The 23,735-nt window shown below is 44.8% G+C and overlaps 1 protein-coding gene across 2 annotated transcripts in view; it reads right to left on the minus strand.

Annotated features, from left to right (window-relative positions):
- The window catches only part of TM7SF3 (transmembrane 7 superfamily member 3), a 358,501-nt gene that overhangs the window by 5,488 nt on the left and 329,278 nt on the right, over positions 1-23,735 (minus strand). For both annotated transcript variants that reach the window (XM_069628089.1, XM_069628090.1), the window contains one exon: positions 19,055-19,217. In XM_069628089.1, the coding sequence (XP_069484190.1) occupies positions 19,055-19,217 (163 nt within the window). The remainder of the gene's footprint in view (positions 1-19,054; positions 19,218-23,735) is intronic.

Raw genomic sequence — 23,735 nt, forward strand, 5'->3', positions numbered from 1 at the left:
CGACTGCTCTTACACATTACCTTGATTGGGTTTTGGCTAACCCGTGTCTTCCCCATTTACCATAAAACGGGTGGCCTCCCAAATCCTCCCACCAAGGGCTGATTTTAGAAATCCATCTTGCCTTTTTCAGACAAGACAACGCCCCCTCCTGCTTTGCTCAAATTTCTCGCACTTCTAGATACTCCACTTGCTAAGGTTAGAGACCATAAAAAAAATTAAAATAGTGTTTTAGGTAGCCCATTCATCCCATATCCTGAGTCATTTTTGAAGTACAACTGTAGTAGAGTGCCCTGGTTTTTCTACCTAAGGCAGTGTTTCCATGTGTACATTTTCTGTGCTCTGCCATATTTAGCAACTGTACCCATTGCAAACTTTCACTGTCTTCAAGTGGGATGCATATTAATTTCCTGGAAGGTGTGGGCAGACCAAGCCACTCTATGGTATTTAACATGTCACGCTTCAATTTCCTGGGTGGTTCAGTCCTCCAGGAGAAATATTTTGTTCTCTGAATTTGAAGGCCGGTGGTTGCGCTTTCAGAAGAAAGGCCAATAAATACAGTCATTGGAGTAGAACGGACATTTTGAGGCTTTAAATTCTCTCTTCATAGTACCAATATACTCAATTTACTTTCTCAATTACTTAAAGATAGCTTCACCGATAAAGTGACAATGCCTGCAAGGATATTTGAGACAAACCGTGAATTTGATCCTAGCAGAGGGCCAGAGAATACACACTCGGGTCACAGTTTCCCTTTCAATGGACCAAAACAAACACAAGCAATGTCTAATGTCAGCCTCGGTTAAGGCATACCTCCCCAAATGCTTCTCCAGGGTTGGGAAATTCTGATCTTCATGCAGAATAGAATGGCAATGATAAAGTAAGCGGGCAAAACATGGGGCTGCCAGGGGATTTGACAACATTAATGACAATATGTGGAAGGCTGATTGATTGCTTTTTCCCAGAATCATTTGAAGAGCCTAGGGTCAAACGCCTCACGAAATGTATTTTCTCTACATTTTCAAATTTGACGGTACCTTTTAGTAAGTCCATTATGACTTGGGTGTATTGAGACCTATTTTTTACCCATAACTTCCAGGTGATATGGGTGCTTCTGGCTTGAGCCCCACCAATAATTAATGCCCCGTGGCTCAAGGTACTGGGGCAGCAAGCCTTGAAGCGCTTTTGGTGCTAAACAATGTTAAAGATCCATGTCCCTGAAAAAAACGAACATCACGTTTATAAAGTGTGAATCACAGGGGGTCTGCTAAATTAAGGATTTTTTTTAGCCAGGTTGGTGACTATCAAGGGCTTTGACAAAAATGTTACGGCCATGTCCCAGCAGAGCTTCTCCGACTGCAGGTATTTTTTTGTCCCCATTTTCTTTTAAAGCAGCACATTTGGCACGTATTTGATTGCACGCTGCAGCAGAGTGAAAATTAGTGGGAATAGCCCATTTCTGTGTAAATTGGAAGCGCACTCGGTTGAGAAATTAGCACCTACAAGCGCCCAAATGTGTGCCTCTTCCTGCATAAATGCGTTGAAGACAAACTTCAGTTTCACACCAAACTATGCAGACTGGTCTGGGCTTTGCTGGTTGACATGAAACTGTTCAATATGCATTGTAAACTTTGCTGCTTATAGACCAGATTATATGAAAACTACAAATATAAAAATTCAAAATTACGAAAGAAAATAAAGTTGCATTACTAAAAGAGCACCATTTCTGCATATTTCATGTGGAAAATGTACAGTGGGTTGTTTGTTACTAGCTTTTTTTATTTTTTTATTTAAAAGGCAGATGGAAAAGCATTTTTTGCATTTTGTTCACTCCCCCGGTAGCTTGCGGTTAGAGCACTTGTGCAAACACAGTGAGTGCAGGCAAGGGAATACCAGCAGAAATGTTAGTTTTTATAACAAATCACAGAGAGGAAACATGCATAGTTATTTCTAAGGCCAAAGTGTTATAAGAATTAAGAAATCTTAGAGACTAAGTGGTGGTAATGTGCATTTTGTTTAGCCTTGATGTGTTGCACTTTTCCACAAACTAGTATCTCAAGCATAATTCCTTTTCATTGGCAAATAGTTTCAAAGTAGACTTTTTTGCATTGTTTAATTACATAACGGGTGGAAAACTGCCTCTTGTACGTTATGTTGATTTATACCGCGCACCGCTGCTGCCCACAGGCCGTCTCCAGGTGTGCAACACTAAGATTTTGCCCCCAAAAATATGGGTGGTGTAATTGACTATATACCGCTGATTTTGAATAGAAAGGAGGGCTAAAATGAATGCTAGAAAAAAGGAAAGCGGGTGCATTAAGAAGAACGGATGAGCATGAGTCAAGAGTACAGTGCCACCACTAACTGGACAGCAGAAAAGTAAGCTCACCTTGGAGGTTTTCCTATTCTGGCAGCATGGGTCTGTGCACTTTGTTATCTAGCACAGTGTTGTGTTCTACATGGGGCCACTTACCCGGTGCCTCACCATTAAGCTGCCCTTCTTTGTGGGTAGATGCCCTGCACCCAAACACTGAAAGCGATGGGGGAATAATCAGCAACAGTGTTGCCTACACAAGGAGTATCATAATTGCAGTTCCTTCAATAACTTGGAGAGCCGATGACACCTGCCTATCTGCACGTGCCCCAAGGCCGGTTTGCTGCTTTTCGTTTACACATTGAGAAAAAGCTATCGTAGTCCTTTTGTATAGTTAGGCGAGTTTTCCTAAAGTCTACCCACAGGTGAAACTCTATAAACCTATCCCTTGGTATACAGGCCCCAACTCTTATTACAAGTCTGTACTACCCAGAGGTTTGGTAGAATGGCAGAGCAGCAAGGCTTATCTTAGGAGGAGGATGTGAGCCGTAGGTAAATACATGAACTCTGTAAATACATTAGCCCAAAGAAACACACACTTTTAGTTATAGGAAAATATACATTTACTTTAGACAGAGATCCTCCTCATTGAATTGATTATTTGTATAGCGCCTATACACAATGTGTTTCAAAGCTTATTGGGGCTCCCTACCCCCGCTTTCCTCCACTTTCTCGCTGGCCTGCCTCCCTTGGCCCTGCACCCTCACTTACCAATGAGGCAAAAGATCTTGCGGTCTTCGACTCCACTCTCTTCATATCTCAGACATCTCCAAAAAGTCCAACTACCAACTGCACCTCCATCACCTCGAGAGCCCTGCTTCTCTCTAGGCTGGACTATTCCTCTACAACTCACCCAGAACCTTGGCCTCAAGCCCTGGGACCGCATCTCTCCGGCGCTGAAATCACTCCACTGGCTCCCCGTGGCTGATCAAGTTCAAGAGCCTCTGCATAATCCACAAGGATTTTTGGGGCTGGGGCCCGCACTAGCTACAACGTTGCCATCCTAAATACTCTCCCTTTATAGTCCTCTGCTCGTCCTCCAACTCTCTGCGGGTGAGCCATTTTCACAAACAGATTTGGGGGTAGATCCTTCTCTGCAGGTGCTTCCCTCTGGAACAGCCTCCCTGCTTCTCTCAGTCTTGAGCCGGAGCACCTTAAGTTTCCGGAACTCCTGAAGAACTTCCCTTTCTCCTCCTCCTCCTCCTCCTCCTTCTCCTCCTCTCTCCCTCGCTAACCTCCTTTCTTTCTCCCCACCCTCCTTCTCCTCCCTAACTTAAGTTTTTGCTGACTGGTTCACCTTCAGAGCCTACAGGTCCCAGACTCCCCACCAGTCTTTTCCACTTGCCTCCGGGCTGCTGCACTTTGTTCAACATTACTGCACTTTCATCTTACGCTCCTTGAGCTGAGCAGCCTCTGTGCACTTAACTCAGGGCCCTGCTGGACAAAACTCTGTGCCCCCCCCCTCCATCAGTACGTATGCATGACCTAAATATAGTAAGACCAGTTAGTCTGTCGCCCCCCCCCCCTCCCACTTGGTCTTAACTGTACCACTCATGTACTTGCACAAGGAGAAATGTTGTTGCCCTAGTATGCTAGTTTTTCTGTTTATATCATTTGGAATCTTCAAGGCCTAAGAATGATTGCTGTATTCCTTGGGCTTCAAAGCGCTTCAAGGGGGTGGGGGAGGGAAGTAACGTCACCTGTGTAGAAGCACTATATAAATACATAATAAATAAATATACACAAGGCAAAAGGTAAGTAAAAACTATTTAGACTAACACACAATGGAAACCATAACACTTTCAGGTAAGATGCTTCAATATTAGTGGCTTACACCAGCAATGAACACTGTTCAATGATAACAGTCACACAAACATTGTTCTATTGTAAGGAAAAATGGTTATTCAGCACTAGCAAAAGCAATTATTTTGCAATACTTTTCAATGAAGCCAATACTTTAGCAGTCCATTCCCTAAATAGTCAAGAGTTCTTCAAAGTCAGTGGCAGAAGGGTGCAAAGTCTTATGCGGCAGCAGAAAAGGCAAGGTTCCACAGGATACTTCAGATACTTTTAAGTAGAATGCTTAAATGGAATAGCAAAATGTAGTAGGGACCTTGTAAAGGACCATCTATGGATGCACAAGCTTTAGACCTGGGCAATGGGTATGGGTGACCACCCAAACACCAGATCTCACACGCCAGTCACACTGGTGTGACAATTTGGTTTGAGGCAAGTACTACTTTGAGCCCTACAGTACCCTGGGAGTATTGATGAAAATGCATCTGGATTTTTTCCTATGCAGCAGCGGTGGGCCCCGTCTCCTGTTACTTGGCCGTGGTGACGAAAGAGGAGGGACTCTGTAAGGGATGTCGCAGCAGCAGTCGTGAGAAAGGGCCCTCAGTAAGGAATTCTTCGGTCTCCCACGTTGGTCTGCAGTTTTGGTGCCTTTTTACAAGCTCCAACAGTGAACGGTTACCGCCCGGTCAATCCGCCTCGATTCTACAGTCCTGCACTCTGGTGCAGGTACTTGGACTTTGCCTCTGGGGGTTCAACTGAAGCTCAAAGTTCTTGGAGGATTTTCACTGGAAGACGATGCACTGCAATTGGGTTGAAGGTCCCCTGGTATTAGCAGTTGCAGCCCTGTCAGGGGATGGGTCTTTCTGCAGCTCGTTTTATGGCTAGTTGGTCCCACCAGCCGAAGGGAAGGAGTCCTCTTCAGAGCTCCTCGGTCATTCAAAAAACAGGGTCAGGACAGCAGTGGTTACTGGAAGGGCTTGCCAGCGTCTCTGGTAGTCTTCTGTTCCATTGGTCGACTTGCCTTTTGCCACAGGAACCTCACCTTTTATCAGGATTTCCCATTCATCCTCTGCAAACACTCCCTGCAGTTCACAGAAAGGGGCGGTTGGCTGTCCATTCAGGACGGTCAGAACCCCAAGGGGAATTGGTTCCAATCAGGCACATCAGCATACAAAGGACCAGGGAGTTTCGGGCTCTTCGCCTGCTTCCTGTCCTTACAGAAACGCTGGACCATTGGCGGGCACAAAAAGGGGTTCCTGCAAAAGTCAAACAACTCGCATCAAGACCTCCCCCCTCCTACAATGGTAGAAGGGCTAACAACGAACAACAAAGGGTTTAGATAGAAGTGCACACCTATGGTAAGTAAGTTTACTAAAGAAATTTGTGGATTATTTTAAATACATTTTTAGGTGCAGAGGAGGAACTGGGGTCATGGCACAAGACCCCGACAAACTGTAAAAGGAAGGAGGATTCAACTTAGGAACCCTCCCGTCCCCTGCACACTTTCAAATGTTTGGATTAATCCAATACAGTTCAAATTGAGTTATAGGCATTGTACATATTTTTGTTTCTAACCAATATGGTCAGACACAGAAGTGTGAGATAAACAAATATATATTTATAGCCAAGCTATATTATTTTCAGCAAGAAGAACAAGTTACTTCTTACCTTGTAACGTTCTTTTGACGGGATGTTCCTCCGACGTATTCCTCATCCTAGATAGTTAGATATCTCCTTCCAGCTCTGCTGGCCTCGGAAAAAATGTTCTCTCTAGAGGGCGCTGCGCGTCGACGTCCTCCGAGTCGATGTCCCTCGACAGCCGCCGTATCGACGTCGACGTCATCCTGCCTATAAAGGCTGTGCGCAGCGCCCGTTGCTCAGTTCCGTTTTGTAGCCCACAATAATACTTTCTGGACTAAACTAATCACCCTGAAGGAGCGTAAGCTGCAACAACAAGGGAAGTAGAACTGCGGGGATGGATGGGAGGGTCGATGAGGAATACGTCGGAGGAACATCCCGTCGAAAGAACGTTACAAGGTAAGAAGTAACTTGTTCTTCGAAGGGATTGTGTCCTCCGACGTATTCCTCATCTTAGATAGGCTCCCATAGCAGTATTCTATTATTGGAGGAGGGAGTACTGACTTCACGCTGTCTTCTATTGATGAATAGAATGCAGTACAGCCCTTCCAAACCTAGTCTCTTGACTGGAGGAGGAATCCAAATTGTAAAAACGTGTAACGGTATGGACAGACGACCATGTAGCGGCCGCACAGATGTCTTTAACCGGCACACCTCTTTTGAGGGCCGATGAAGCTGCAATACCTCTGGTCGAATGAGCCCTAAGGTTTTGAGGGGGCTCTTTCCCTGCCAGTTTATAACATTCCAGAATGGCTAGAATGATCCATCTGGAAATGGTCTGCTTAGTTATTGGTAACCCCAGCTTGTGACCTGCGTAACCTACAAACAGCTGGTCTGCCTGTCTTATCCTGGCTAGTCTACTGATGTGAAAACTTAAAGCCCTCCTAGGGTCTAGCCTGTGTAACCTCTCTTCCTCTTTCCCCGGGTGAGGAGGAGGATAGAAAGATGGTATGGTAATCTTCTGAGTGATATGGAATTCAGAAACCACCTTTGGGAGGAAATTAGGCTTCACTTGCAGGACAACTTTGTCTTTGTGAAATATTGTGTGAGGGGGTTTACAAGAAAGAGCTTGTAATTCGCTCACCCTTCTAGCAGATGTAAGTGCTATTAATAAAACAGTTTTAAGGGTAAGGAATCTTAACGAACAAGAATGGAGCGGTTCGAAAGGTGTGCCCATCAGGAAAGTTAGTACTAAGTTTAAATCCCATAGGGGAACTTGGAATGGTCTTGGGGGATAAACATTGGTTAACCCCTTTAGAAACTGTATAACCAAGGGTAATTTGAAAAAGGATGGTTCTTCCGCAGTGCGCTTAAAGATGGATAGCGCTGCGAGATAGCCCTTAATGGTGCCAACTTGAAGGCCTGAATTTGCCAAATATAGTAGGAAGGACAAAACCATTGGTGTACCACATGAAAAAGGGTCGATATTCTGTTCTCTACACCAGCTGCAAAATCTGTTCCAACTGCAGCGGTATAAAGACTTTGTTGCTGGCCTCCTTGCCGAAAGCAACACCTCCATAACATCATCAGGGAGGTCCCAATCCTTGTACCTCAGCCTTTCAGAAGCCAAGCGTGAAGGTTGAGGGTTTTGATGTCTGGATGGAGAACCTGACCTCCCTTCTGTGAGAGTAGGTTCTCTCTGAGTGAAAGTCGAATTGGAGGGCAGATGGACAAGTCTAGAAGGTCCGGGTGCCACGTTCTCCTGGCCCAATCCGGGGCAATTAGGATCATGGTTCTCCGGAATCTTCTCAACCTCCTGATCATTTGAGGAATGACAGGGACCGGTGGGAACGCGTACAGAAGCGGAAACTCCCAGTCCACTATGAACGCGTCTCCCAGAGCTCCTCTCGGGGGAAATTCCCTTGAGCAGAACAGGTCGCATTTCCTGTTTAGGCTGGTGGCGAACAGATCTACCTGAGGGGTTCTCCAAAGGGCGAAGATCTCTTGAAGGACTTCCTGAGCTAGTTCCCACTCGTGGGAGACTGTGCTCTGCCTGCTCAGAGCGTCCGCTGTCAAGTTCTTCTCTCCGGCTAGGTGAACTGCCGATAGAGAGATTCCTTCTTGGATTGCCCAAAACCAGAGCTGCATCGCCTCTCTGCACAGGGGTAGTGATCCTACGCCTCCTCTTTTGTTGAGGTAATGCATGGCCACCGTGTTGTCAGTCATTATCAGGACGTTCTTCCCTTGTACAGCTGGCAGGAACGCCTTCAGCGCAAGCCTGATGGCTCTCAGCTCTAACAGGTTGATATGTAGTCTGGACTCCGATGGAGACCAACGACCGCTGATGGTCAAGTCGTTGGCGTGGGCTCCCCACCCCGTGAGTGAGGCATCCGTGACTACTGTTATCTCCGGCCAGGGTTGCCAAAACTGTTCTCCTGACAGGCCCACCACTGAAGGTCTCGAGCCACCCTGCCGGGAACCTGAAGAAGATCTGTCATTCTCCCTGAGAATTGTGACCACTGAGTCCTCAGTGCCCACTGGAGGGATCTCATTCTCAGGCGAGCCTCTGGCACTAGGAAAATGCAGGATGCCATGAGGCCTAGCAACCTCAAAAAGTCAAAGGCTGGGAGACGTTGGGCATGTTGGAACTTGGTAACCATCTGTAGAATATCTTGAGCCCTCACCTCTGGTGGCGAGGCTTTTCCCATGGAAGTGTCCAGGATCGCTCCTATGAACTGGAGTCTCTGCGATGGTATCATTTGTGACTTCTTTAAATTGAGGGAGAAGCCCAGTCTGTGAAGGAAGTGGCACACGTGATTTAGCTGGATCTGAGCTTGTTCCGAAGAAACAGCCCTGATCAACCAATCGTCCAGGTAGGGGTAGACGTGAATCCCTTCCCTCCTTAGACTTGCAGCCACTACCGACATTAACTTGGTGAAGACCCTCGGGGTGGAGGTCAGCCCAAATGGCAGCACTCGAAATTGATAGTGAGAGTTGGCAATTGCGAACCTCAGGTATTTCCTGTGTTTGAGATGGATAGGCACATGGAAATAAGCGTCCTGAAGGTCCAGAGATACCAACCAGTCCTGGAACTGAAGGGCCTGGAGGATCTGAGAAAGAGTGACCATCTTGAATTTGTCTTTTCTGAGGAATTTGTTCAATCCTCGCAAGTCCAAGATGGGTCTCAGTCCTCCGTCTTTCTTTGGAATGAGAAAGTAAGGGGAGTACCAGCCCTTGTTCCTCTCCGCTACAGGTACCGGTTTTATGGCACCTTTCTCTAGCAGGTCCAAAATTTCCTGCAAGAGGAGCGGATCTGGAGCTTTCTGAGAGCTGATCCCCGGTGGATGACTCTGAGGTATACGTAGGAAAGGCAGGCAGTAACCTTGGGCAACTGTTTCCAATGCCCAAGCATCTGACGTGATAGCCTGCCATACCGCCAGATGTTGAGTCAACCTGCCTCCTACAGGTGTCCTTTGAGGGAAGTCCTCAGAGTGGTTTTGGGGCGGCAGATGCCGATGGTAAAGAGGCACCTGCTGTTGCTGCGGCTTTTGAATATCTACCCCGTCCACCTCGGGTAGTTCTTCTTTGTCCCCTTTGAACCGGACGTCCTCTACCTCTTCCGAATGCAGAGTAGAAGCGAAAGGACTTGCCCCTCGCAGAGGTTCCTGTGGGACGAAAGGGAGTCTGACGGATTGCAGCTCCTAGGGATTTAGCTGCTGCTTTTGAAGTTTGCAGTTTCTCTAAACTGTCATCCGCCTTTTTCCCGAACAAAGAAGAGCCATCGAATGGCATGTTCAAGAGCCTGGCTTGCACATCTGGGGCAAAACCAGACTTTCTCAACCAAGCGAATCTCCTGGTTGATGTACTTGCCGCCATTGCTCTGCTGATACTGTCAGCCGAATCAATGCCCGTCTGGAGGGATTCGCACATAGCGTCTTTACCGTCCTGTATAATATTCAGGAACGCATCCCTTTCTTCTCCCTCCGGGATGCAGTCAGCCGCTGTAGAAGCACACTCCCAAAGTGTATGGCTGAACCTAGCAGGGGTGCAGGTAGCATTAACAGATTTTAACGCCATGCTACATGCTGAAAAGACTTTCTTTGCCATAGCATCATATTTTTTATCGTCCCTGTCCTGTGGGACGGTAGGATAAGCCGTCTTGCCATCGGTAGAGGATGCTGCCTGTTACCACCAGACTTTCTGGGGATGGGTGTTTAGACAAAAACTCCGGGTCTGTAGAAGATACCCTGTACTTTGTAGACAGTTTTTTATTTACTGCTGGTACGACATCTGGGGTTTCCCAGTTTGTCATGATCTTCCTCTGAAGAGCTTTATGAAAAGGCACCACATGAACCTCCATGAGGTCATCTTGTTGGAAAGATTGTGAAGGTGCAGACCACCCCATGAACTCTGTGATCCTGGCCATTAAGGCTCTATAGGGGGTTTCAGCATGCTCCCCCGGGTCTGGCCTAGCAAACTCCACCTCAGGGGAAGTGTCTAACCCACTTGCCTCATGTATGGAATCATGAAGATCCTTTAACCTGCGTTCTTCAGAGGAAAATTCCTCTCTAATTGGGGTTACAGGTCCCTGCAACTCAAATGTGTCTTCCTGTTCAGACAATTCTCCCTCTTCCAAAATTGAGGACATAGTTCTCAATTGTTCTGAACTCATAAAGGGAGTAAATCCCATTTCCAAGGCAGAGGGTGCCAAACTTGTCATTATCGGCCTCGAAAACGTCGATGTCGTCGACGCCGACGTCGAAGGCTTCGAGCGTGGCGTCGAAAACAAAGGCGGAGGCCTCGAAGACCTCGACAGAATTGGAATTCTACTCGACAATCTGGACGCCATCGACGTCGAGGACCTGGGGATAGTCACTGGGTGTGTCGTAACCGTGACTTTTCTTGGCGTCGACGCCGGTGTCGAAGCTGGCGTCGAGTCGACAGACCCGTGTGTCGAAGGTCCCTTCGACAACGGCGTCGAAGACACCGACCTCGGCGTCGACGGAACCCTCGTCGACGGCGTGGACGGAACCTTCGAGGAAGGTTTGGAGGTCATAGTCCTACTCGAGGGTTCGAGACGCGCTCGAGAGGTTTCCTTCGCCGGGTACTGCGACTCGCTGCGTTTTTGACCTTCGGGTCTTTCGACCAGAGCATCGCTCTCGGCAGTCTTCGAGGGGGTCAAGGCCGCTTTCTCGAAGACGCTCATCATATTTTTGCGGAATTCCTCCCATTCAGCCCGGGAACTATGTTTCGTCGGGCAAGGGATTCTTTTTGGCGAAACAGAGGAAGAGGAAGACGGAGAAGGGGATCTTCGACGTCTCCTCTTCGAGTGCTTCGATCTCGAGGAGTGATGGGACCCACTCCGAGACCTGGAGCGCGAATGGTGACGAGGAGACGAGTGTCTCGACTTCGTCGACGAAGAAGCTTTAAAAGTCTTACCTTTCTCCAGCTTCCCCCTATGCTCCTTCAGGGCCTTAGCTGTCATGGACATACAGTCCTCGCATTCCGAACAATGGTGTTCAGCTCCCAAACACCACAGACAAACTCTGTGAGGGTCAGTCAGCGACATCTTTTTCCCACAATCTCGGCATTTTTTGAAGCCGGATCGAGGAGTTGTCGGTTCCGACGAGGAAGCCATCGAGTACGGATCGAATAACTCGAGGTAAATATGGATTAATCTGACAAGAACTGAGCAACGGTATTCCGAGGCACTGAGTAAGCGCGGAAAAACGGAACTGAGCAACGGACGCTGCGCGCGGCCTTTATAGGCAGGATGACGTCGATACGGCGGCTGTCGAGGGACATCGACTCGGAGGACGTCGACGCGCAGCGCCCTCTAGAGAGAAAACATTTTCCGAGGCCAGCAGAGCTGGAAGGAGATATCTAACTATCTAAGATGAGGAATACGTCGGAGGACACAATCCCTTCGAATTATAGTTCAGAGAGAAATTATTTACAGTGCATAGAAACAAAATGTAATCAATAGATGAAGCTCAAATTGAGGGAAAAATTGAGTCCAAATTAAATAGCGACGCGTTTCGAGGAAGTTCTCCTCTTCTTCATAAGGCCAAACTTGGACTCTTAATGTAAAAGGAAAAACACAAATTTAGTAAAGAAAATATTGTAGGCACAATTCATAGATTGTTCATAACATTCAATTTTACAATTCAGAAAATTTGGTGACGTTAGTTGTAACATGTCATTATGCGTTGTAATACATGCAACATTATAAGGTGAATTATGTGGTCCATGTTTGAGAGAGAAACTGAAGGTAAATGAATACACCCCTTCCTGTAAAATAGACAGTAAAACGTAGAACATATTATAGTTCAGTGGAATGATCCTTCTAATGGGACCTATCAAGTGGATGGTGAAACATAAGCTAAAGTGAATATATAGGGAAAAAAGCTAGTAGTTCCCAAGCAGGAAAAATAAGTAAACAGAGTGTCTTCGTGTATCAAATGCCAAGTTCTCTCAAGTGTTTAATGTGATGGGATTGGTAATGTAGGAGAGAATTCTCTGTTTCTTTGTGGAAAGGTCTGATGCCAATATGCCCATTTTCATGGTACAGGGTCAGGTCTAGAAAGTTAGTTGCCTCTTGTTCGAGGCTAAGAGTAAATTGTAGATGTCGATTCTGGCTATTCAGGCAATTTCTCAGGCTCAAGCGGAATAGTTCAAGTAAAGAGTCCTATGAAAAAGAAGCCCAACACTTGAAAGCCAAACTTCTGAATAGAGGCTATCCGAAGAGCTTGATCAAAAAAGCGGCGAAGCGTGCTTTTAATAATAATAGACAAGCCCTCCTGGAAGACAAACCTAAAAAAAGCCCTGAAGATAGAATAGTGTGTGTGAACACTTACCAATCACAGTTTAGCTATACGTAAGATCATCTCGAAACAATGGAAAGGGCTTAAAACTACTAAATCTGACCCTTCTGTGCCCCTTTTTGCTTACACGAAATCTGCCTCGATAGGGAACCGCGTTAGTCAAAGCCGTTTCCATTGAGTCAATCAGTACCCGCTACCAGCATTACCACCTTATGGGGCTTACCCCCTGTCACAGGCCACCATCCTTGTGGCCAATGTCTAGCCTGTAAAACTACATCTAAACGCCAAGAAATAGACATAGGTTGCAATATCATGTGGACCCAGAAATCTTTTTCAAACTGCAACACTGACCATGTAGTATACATGGTTATGTGGCCCTGTGGTCTTCATTATATTGGCAAAACCAACCTTAAGATTAAAATTTGGATTAATGAACACAAGAGTTGCATTAAGAATAAAACACTCCAAGCCCCAATGGTTAAAAACTTTGTTGAGAAAACACACAACTGCGAGAGTTTCAGGTGGACAAAGCCAACACCCTCTTCATCCAAAATCAGAAACCCCTCCTAAAAGAACAGCAACTTATTTTTCAAACCCGTAGCGATCTCTATGGGCTTAATGATGCTATCGAGTGGCACAAAGTTAAATAATGCCCCCCCCCCCATCATGTTGCCTCCTTTTAACCTAGGGGGCCCTTGATTCATGACTCTGTGTGCCTTTTTCACCCTCCTTTGAGGTACCTGGCCGTATTGTAACTGGTTGAGCCATTTCTTTGGGTTTCTTTTTCCAGTATTTGGCTCGTCTGCACATTTCACTGTTTTGAAGCTATTCCACGGTTTACCAGTAGGGGTTGGGTCCCCGCTGGCTATTGCCGTGTTAATATCACTAAGAAGGGACTTCCCCCTTCTCTTTTTTTCCCGTTTCACAGTACTACCACCCTCTAATGGTGGATAGTGCCGTGTGTTGTCCTCCCGCAAGCGCTCCTGGCAATTTCTCCCTTTTAAAACTCGAGCACAACTAATGTGCTGGTCTGAAAGGCTTGCATGCTGTGAACGCCTGCTCCTTCGCTCTACAGACATCTACATTTCTTCAAGGGACGCTGGCCCCGTGCTGATCCACTTAAGGCTTTCATTTACGAGCGCGAGCAAAGGTGAGTGCTCCTGTGAACGTGGCATTGGGCTGTAACTTTGCTAGCATTTTTTTCTCGATGCGAACCCCGTACATGGAGTTTCTTTGCTATCCCTAACTCGGTCCTCTCCCTTTCTTTTTCTGTTTCCCGTCCAGTGCACTTGAGCCTTTTTGGCATGGCACTGCCCCTCACAGACAGACAAGTGTATTTTACACACGTCCCCAGCTTGATGCCTGTTCAAATTTCCTGTAAACTCTGCAGCTGAAATTCTTGATCCATAGGGTACATGATGAGTTCTCTTAATGACCTTTGATTAGTCTATTTAGACCCTGTGCTATGTACAGATTTCCTCTGTACTTTGTGTTTAGTGCAGAATTCCCCGCTAATCTTTTCCTCTCTAGTATTTTACTAGTTTTGCAAGATGATTTTAATCAATCAAATGTTTCGGGCACATGTCCTAGACGGGATGCATATGCACGTGTTAAACAGATGGTGTTTTTTGAGGCTCCACATAAGTAGTGTTTTTCTGATGCAATCTATATCTATGTTTTACAGATAAGTGCAAATTATAAAAAATGCATGAATTTGCTTGAAGACGGAATTATTTCTAGCCTTCCTCTGTACCACTACCACTCTGATGCTAGGTAATGGAAGTATTTATTTCACCGTTTCCTCGCTTCGATAGATTGAAACTGTTTTTACCATAGTGAATAACGATCCTCACATGGTTGTTTAATGTTTTTCAGCAACACCTCTTTGGTTTGAGCACTACAAAATGTTTAGGTGCTATAATGTTTGAAAATAAGAAAAGTGATGGATTAACAACAAATCCTCCTGAAGAAAGTTTGAATGAAAATATAAGAACTGAAACATGTAGAGGCATTACACCAGTTATTAAAACATCTGGTTTGTGTATTTGGGTCTTTATTGGCCAAAACATTTTTTCCCCTCCTGTACTGGTCATACGAAGCTGTACCACAGGAGTTGTGCTCTAGTGTAGTCAAAGACTAATGTCTAACTGCTATAATTGATTTGTTACCCTAGAGTTTTTTGTGTCACTTGCACTTTATATGTGTTTTTATAAGATTTTTTTAACATTTGTGTTTTTATGATATGATGACTAATAAAATTTGTATTTTGTGATATGTTGGTGTAGCTGATCACATTTTTCTCTACCTCAAAGCTATGGTGTTGAAATGCGGATGATGCAAGGCTGACAACAGCGCATCCAAGTTGATACTAAACCCCTACCCAGAAAACACCAGAGTGCATTAAAGCTGGAGGCCAAAGCAGAATTTTCAGTGGTATTTAAGTCACATTTGAGACCGGGTATAATCGTCCCCCCACAACTAGTCCATGCAATACTCCTATTTTACCCATTAAGAAAACAAGGGATGTATAGCAATTTGTGCAAGACACACAAGCACAAAATAGGACTTTTATCTGCATTGCCAATAGTCTCTAATCCAGCAACCAGATTGTTATGTATACGGATCTATGCGATTATTGCGGCGGCCGAAAATGGCGACTTTTTTAAAAATCCCTTTACACCATATATATTCGGGGGAGACCCCCACACCCCCCCATATTAATATTATATTCTATACCCCACATATATATGTGGTGTAAGGGGGGGGGGTAAAAAAAAAGTTACCATTTTCGGCCGTCGTAATTGTGAGGGAGACATTTTGGTACGATTCCACATATTCCACCATCAGCTACATCTTTCATGGTGGTAGATTTGGATTATGCATTCTTCTCCACTGCCATCTTCTATTCCTATACACTCAGAAAGCCAATGTATCCCCCCCTTTACCTACTTCAGGATATGTGGTCTCTCCTCCCACAGAGCAACACTGACCCCCAAACCTTTACTCCCAAATTTTAGAAAAGGATCTAGATACAAATTACTGGGAGGCTCATTACATGGATCTACTGATCGCATCACCTTCTTGAGCCGCATCCACAATACAAGTTTGTATTGTTAACCGCATTAGCAGAGAAGGGGCACAAAACATCCAAACAGAAATTGCAACTATACTAGAAAAAAGTGCATCATTTAGGGCATAACATTGCAAATTCATTATGCTGAATGAAAGCCATTTTTAAACTGCCCAAACAAACTACTATTAGGTCAGAAGTCCTTTCTGAGGTCAACGGTTTATAGTCAAAGGTTTGAATACAAAAGGATCGAATGCAATACTTTCGAACCAAAAGGATCTAAAAAAAAAAAAAAAAGTGAATGCCCGATTTTTTTGGTTTTTTGGAGGATGGGGGGGGGGGGGGGGGGAGTCCTTTTGTTTCAAACATATTGCTTTTCGAGTTTATTATAATGGATGTTTTATTGTGCATCATTGACTTTTATGTTATTTTATCGAAATAAAGTACATACAAAACAAATAGAATAATACAAAGACGCTTGGATGGCAGAGTGTAGGACTGAGCCAACTCTACAGCCTCGGCATGGAAACTTTCTCAGGGAAATATTCACACTGAGTGCTGGGGAGTACCAAAAAATGGCTGGGTTAATGGTCCACAATTAACCAATATAGATGAAAGCATAAGAGTAAAAGTCATCAACGCTTAAACCATTATATTTAACATTACTACTGCAGTCCGAAGAAACAAATGGGAAATTGCATGTGTGACATGCAAGGCTACAGAACACTACAGGGATGCTTATTCTGGCAACATTACACCTCATTACTGGGATATCATGTCCCTGTTAACATTGTACATCGTATCACACAAAACGACGGACATATGTGGCTTACTTTATGGCAATGATTCTTCACACTATTATTGTGTACCCTCACGCTTGCCCTCCCCTTCGTGGTGTGATATAGCCCTAGGTAGTGCTGTGGCTCTGCCGACCTAAGAGGGATAGGTAAGAGAAACTCGCCCTCCTGCTACAATGAGTTAGTTTCTTTCTAAAGAATTATCAGCTATGGCTATACATAGCACAGATTCGCTAAAAAGTTGCAGTTTTGGATCAATACTCCTGTACTCCGTTCCTTGTGTGATCAGACAGTCCGCCTGGGTCTATATGTCAAAATGACAGTTTATTTGCCCTCCGTGGAGTAGGTCTGGTCACCACAATGGTATTTTCCTTAAAACCATGTCGTTTGAGGGATTTAAGAGTATGTACATCATCTCACTATTGTGTGTATATCATTCTTATTCCACCACAAACACTTTGCCGAGAAGAACCTTTTGCCATTTTTGGTGGATTCTCCACGATTTTAAGTCTATGTTAAGTCTATGAACCACACTACAGTATCCCAAATTAACTGTGGTGGTTTTGGTTCTCCTTATTTTTCGGACATCTTGATTTATGGTCGACCGGTTTCAATGATCTGTCTTTTCATGCATCATCTTCTTCATGACCTGTTAACTTCGTTCGGGTAGACCAAATCTGTTCGCCCAACAGATCTGGCACAGCATGTTCTGGTTCACACTGTATAGGTGTGGTTTTAATCCGTACTCTACGTGTGTGTGCATCCCGTCCACCATCGGTGCACTTGGTATTTTCACTTGTGCTGGTAATTGCACATATTCAGCGTGGAAAAGAGTCAGAAATTCTCAGAGAGAAGTGTTTTAATGTTAGTTGGTCTCGTAATCGCTCATTAGTTGATCTCATGGGTGATACCTTGGCGATACCTTGGTCCACGGGTTGATGCTATTTCAAATCTGTGTGCTGCTTCGAGTGTGCAGCGAGGCTCCTGATTTGGAATGTCGCGCTGCTCTGGACTCCAGACTTCCTATCCATTGTAGCAGGAGGGCGAGTTTCTCTTACCTATCCCTATTCGATAGGCGGAGCCACAGCGCTACATCACACCACGAAGGGATAGGGTGTTCTTCCGATGAGGGCAAGCTTGAGGGTACACAATAATAGTGTAAAGAATCATTGGCATAAAGTAAGCCACGTATGTCTGTTTTGTGCGACATGCAAGGCTGCCAGAAAAACCAGCTGAGATCGATCCATGAAAGACCAATCCTTGACAAAGGTGTCGAGTGAATATTCTGGAATCCTGTGGCAGCATGGCAGTCCTGGAGGAACTTGCAGATGTTTGTCAACTGGCATTGCAACACTGAAACAGAGAGATACTCTTCAAAACATATGGACCAGTTCCAGAAATATGGCGCACAACATATCTGGTAAAGCCAGGAATCTGGGCCAACTGTAACTGATTGGGTGATTCATCGTGAAAGGAAGCATCATTATGTGTCGTGTATTCCTGCGATAAAACAAAACTAGAATGCCAAATGGAACACTGTTTTTTCGTGAATGATGGGTATGTGCAGCCAAAGGAAGGGTTATAACTTGACATGACCTTTTGTAATAACAACTAGAGACATCAGTTTTGATCTGCTGAGCCAAAGTATGAATTTCATCTAAAGTAAGAAGCGTGGACAAAAGATCAAAAGCACAAGGGCAGAACAGCCATAGAGGTTGGCCACCTTAATTTTTCCCCTTTTTCCACAGCCAGGCTACAGCCTAGGCCCCATTACAGGAGACACAAGCAACCCTCTCCTCAAGCAGAAAATTGAGCTACAATGAAAGAACATGCATGTCTATCCTAAGAATCCCAGAGTACTGGACACGCTCGTCATTTCCACCCTCCGAAAGAACTCACTTCATATGGGGAGAAGTAGGATTTTGGTTGTCAACCTCTAAGCCTACGAAGATGCAGTGCCATTGTAGGGAATATAATGCTCTCCTATCCAGCCCAAACTCGGGGCTGGAGGATTTACCAGAAACGCAGTGGCCCAATGTTTTGAGAACTAATGTGCTTAGATGGCGAATAGTATTGCTCCATATCCTGCTTGAAAGTACAATTAATCCATATGGTTATAGAAGTGGCTTAGCCTGCTGGAAAGTCTTCATTCATGAAGATCATTCCATGTGTTTCTTGAATGCTATAACAGCATTACGTTCCCTTATGGAGTGACCCTGGCCTACAAAATCTATATTAATTGATAAAACCCACCCACATAGGACTTTGTTGCATCCTTATAAAGGGTCTCAGGTTTAATCTCAGTTTATTATCCTACCAGAGATATGCAAGTAGCATGCCTGACATTTTCGAAAATTAGGATACCAGATCAGTAGTGGGGAGGGGGGGGGAGAGCACCCACAACAAATAGAGCATTGGCAGGACAAAGACTACATGTTTTTATTGGTTTTACAACATTTTACATATAACATTTCGAACATCCACCCCTCCCTCCCCTATCTTTTAAAAGGGAAAATTCTTTGGATGTTGGTTCGCCTGCTCCTTTTGAAGATCTTGTTTCAGAATAAGACACCTACATCACAGCAATACATATGTCCACTAGAAGGAGCACACTTACCATTTTTCTGGAATGGCGCATTAGTGAAGGCTCGGCTGAAATCACTGTTCAGGGCTCTCTTGAGTACGTTGAGCGTAATGTAAGTGAGGCTTGTGTAGAGATAAGCGTCAATGGCTAATATCACCACGTAAGAGCCAACTATTACGCAGGTCAATATATTCAACTGGAAAAAAGAGAAAGTGGAAAATAAGGTATTTTCTAGTATACAACTTTCAGATGAGTGCTCTTACTCTAAATCACACCTAGGCTTTTCTTACACACCCTTGCAACCACACACACACACCCCCACACACACAAACAACCATACGCACACACCCTTTGACCACTGCTTCCTCAAACAAGCGAAGGTTTAAAAATAAACTGCAGAATATCCAACTGCAGGGTAATCAACACACAGATGATGCAGTCTGGCCTGTAAAGTGTCACATACAGCAGGAGAGCACCGATCTGAGCACTGTAGCTAGCCTCCGATACTTCATCTTCTGAAAGGCCACATGCCGGCATCTGAAAAAAAGTCATGTCCCGATCAAAACACAGAGTGATAGGGTCAGACTCCAAGAAGATCTGCAGCTATTGCCACTTACAGCAGCATTTTAACTCAGTTTCAGTGAGCTAAGAAAGGCTGCGACGCTTCAAGTGTATTCCTTCACTGGCACCTACCACAGCAAAGCTGTATGTCACAATGAGTTGCAGGCGCAAGACCACTGCACAGGCTTTACATGTGCAATGCTGACCGTGACAAGTGTGCCACCAAGCAACATACGGAGGTGGCAAGCAACATGTGCCCAAAAGCAACAGGGATGGGAGGCTACTGTCCTAGTGCTGGCATGGACCTGGTGGTAGTATATTTATTTCCATAGCACACCTGACAGAGGTATTTGGGCGTTTTTAGTCACAAGTAAATTGTTACAGACATAGGCATTGAAGTCAAATTACAATTTGGTCACAGGTAAAATACATACATAGGCAATGTAGTTAAATTACAGTTACATAAGTAGAATTCCATAAGGCAAGAATACAGACGAAACAGACAGAAGAGGCAGGTATGTGCAAGTAGTGGGAGAACAGATCATTAGTTAATGTACTGTAGATCAGAACTTCTAATTACTATTCGTTCTTGCTAAGTAACCAAGAGATGACATTTCTCCTGAAGTTGGAGAACAGACGGGCCGTATTAAGTACAGGTGGGAGGGTATTCCACAATTGGGCTGGTATGACAGGGGAGCTGCTCCCTCCAAATCTTTTTTTAATTTCTAATCTCGGAATCACCAGGCAGGATGCGTTAGTAGATCTGGTGACCTGTGTGGGTGATCTAATAGTACATTATTCAGTTAGGTAAAGAGGTGCTGTATGGTTCAGTGCTTTGAACGTAAGACACACAGTTTTCAACTCAATCTTTTCTTTATGGAGAGCAATTTGTAATGTCTTGTTGCTGAAATGTGCTCTCTTCCTGGTATATTTAATGCAGCCCTAAGTGCATTATTCTGCATTATTTGTAATTTGTTGAGCACACACTTATTAGCACCCAAATACAGACAGTTACAATAGTCCAATTTGGACAATATGAGTGCTTGAGCTAGAATAAGGCAGCTTTCTGTTGATCGCAATGGTCTACTATGTTGTAGGTTTGTCACTTAAGGAATTTTACACAAGTTGCTGTCTGACAGAACTTGGAAAAGCCCACCTTAGGTGACAGGGTTGAACCCCTTAGGTTTAGCCTGAACTACCCAAAGGTTTGGTAGCAATGGCTGAGCAGCCAGGGTTAGGAGGAAGGCGGCCTGTAGTGAGGCACATTATTTAGAGTGTACAATCAGTTCAAAGAAAAGCTGACTCTAGCACTTCTATAAAAATAGTAATTTATTGTATATACACTAAAGCTTTAGAAATAAGTCATTTAAATACTAATCACACAGTAACATCACTGTAGAATAAAAGGTCACCCACTTTTACATCAATGTAAATCAATACAAAAGTGATATAAACGACTGAAACAAATAAGCAAACTTTAAATCAACTCTCGCAACTTCAATTAACACGTGCTCAGCCAATCTTAAAAAGTCCAACCCTATTCTAGGCGAATCTCAGTCAAGGGAGGTACTGGGGGGTCCAGTCACCAAGAGCAGAGGAGGAAAGAGGCAGGTAAGCAGCAGACAGTCTGAAGGTTTTCTTCAGGTTTGCAGGGATTCAGGGGGTGCAAGCAACAGCTTAACTGCAGCCCTCCAAGAACAACGCAGCAAGATCAAGGCTGGAGACCGTACCTTTTCAATTAAGAACTTGGTGCAGCAGGTTGGGTCCCCAAGGTGTGGCGAGAATTATCCCTGGTACGGGTTTCTTGGCCTGGGTGGCTGAAAGAGGATCCTTGGAAAGAACAGACTGATGCACTCGAGCAGTGGGACGCCCACCAGTGGATTTTCGTGGCACTGGTGCGTTGGAGCCCTTCACAGGCTTTGGCTCAGCGACAGTTGTGGTCCGGTATACTTCTCTTCAGTTCTCAGTCCCCGACTCACCTCAGGGGACGTCTAGGAATGAAAAAAAAAGTCACTGCAGGCCAAAAGGATACCCATAAGGTTTCAGCCCAGAACTGGGCTTCACAAGACGTTGCACCGCAAAGTGGGGAGTTTGCGAGCCCAGGATGGTCAGAGCTCTTTGTGGGATGGCACAAAATGCAGGTGGTCTTGAGACATGTTAGGCCCCCCAGTCCAGGGGAGGAAGTAGTCTTCAAGAGATCTTCCTGTTGATTGAATTCAGTGTTGGGTCATCAGTGGTTACTCAACGGCTCTGGTGGTTGCTTGGAACCTGCTGGGATGTCCCAATTCCTCTTGGTATCTCAGGGTTAAGCTCCAGGACCCTCGCCTTCTATGCAAGACAACTGTCTTAACTGTCTGAGCCCACCAATCACCATTCAAGCCTTTCATGCAAATCTGGGGAGTGGCTGTCCCAGGGGGAAAATCAGCATCCCAGTTCAAAACTGATTCCTGTCAGGCACACTGTGGGCGTTCTACTGATGCTCGGGGATTCCCCTTCTTCCTGGAGGGGGATAGACTGCCTTCATCGATAACTTCAGTGCTTTTAAACTCCCCAGAGGCAAATGGGAGGCAAGGTTCCCCCTTTCTTATCTTAGCACAGCAGGATTCCTGCATTCGTGTCCTCCAGGGATCTTGCACACTTAAAGTCTTTCCTCCTTTTTATAATTGCTTTGACCAATAGGATGTGGGCAAGGACTAGACTGCACACAGTGGGAAGTGATCATCATTACTCCTCTTCCTCGTCTCAGTGTTGTGGGGATTGTGGAAACGGTAGTCCCTTTCTGAGAAAACTGTATACATGTTTGCAATACGTTTTAAAGGCAAACTGTTTCGAAGAAGAGTATGTGAAGCTGGGAAAAGTGTCTCATAATTTTACAAGGCCGGCTAGTTGAGACTTGGCTTTTGGGATGGGACCAAAGCTTTCCACATGGGTGGAAGAGGGAAGTCACCACATTGTTGCAAATCGAGGATTCATCCTAAAAGTGGAAAGGGGGGGGAATACTGCGTCTCACCCGATGGAGTCAGAATATCTCCCCGGTGGATGTCTCCTCCTGCCCCCCCATGTGATCCTAACTCATACTGCCACCCTCAGGGTCAGGTAGCGGCTTCTGTCGCCTGGCCACATGGGAGGAGGTAACTGACTAGCATGACTCCATCGGATGCATCACACAGCTCAGCAAAAAACTATGAATTATGCTGAAACGGGATTCCAAGCACTTTAAAGTTCATATCAATGTTGCTGCTGCAAGCATGCTTGTGCTCCAAAACCATAATGGCGTAAGTTTAAAAAAAATATCATTAACATTTCAGGTATACATCAAGAAGCATACAACAATCACATGAATTCAAGATCTGAAAATGAAAATCATGTAAAAAGCAAAACATGTGTCTCGACTTAAAAGGACGCAGACCAAGCAAAGTAGGATAGAAAGGATGTCCCTTAGGGTCTAACCTCTTTTCATACATCATACAGATTGAGGCTTCAAAATAAACATTCAATAACAGGATAATTCACTTAACGTATAAATTTACAAAGGGCAGATAATATCACCATTATCCCATTTCGCCAACATAACCAAACATACTTTCATCAATCAACCCTCAGCGGCAATGTGCTCTAATTTGGATGCTATAAAAACAAAATCTATCGAAATATTTCAATCTCCTCTAAACTTTCACTCCATAAACAATGCCTTCTCCTCCACCACCACCCGTTAACCCATAAATTTCCGATCTTTCAAAAGTAGGAGACGAGTTTATTCATCATTGTGCAATCAGTATTTTTTTGAATGGACCAAAATAAATCCCCTCAACATCCAATCTGTCTGTTCCCTTCTAACCAATAAGTTCCAGGATACATATTTGAAGTTAATGTCCATCATGCCAACCTGTATGTTTATATCCAGTTACAATCTGCCACACCCTCTGCAAAGAGGGATAAATCCAAATCATGCGAACAAAATCTGCTTCTCCAGCCCCACATTTAGTATAGTTGGTGGAACAATCTGTTCAAAACCCAATTCTCTGCAATGTCATACGTTCCATGTAATATTTTGACATATTTTCAGTCTGCAGCAGGTGTTTGGGGATACCCGTTTAAATCACAATCCGCATCAATACAAATTGTGAGATACTAGATGTGATAATATATCATA

Source organism: Ambystoma mexicanum, chromosome 12 (genome assembly GCF_040938575.1).
Source record: "Ambystoma mexicanum isolate Mex_15411 chromosome 12, UKY_AmexF1_1, whole genome shotgun sequence".
Lineage (NCBI taxonomy): Eukaryota > Metazoa > Chordata > Amphibia > Caudata > Ambystomatidae > Ambystoma > Ambystoma mexicanum.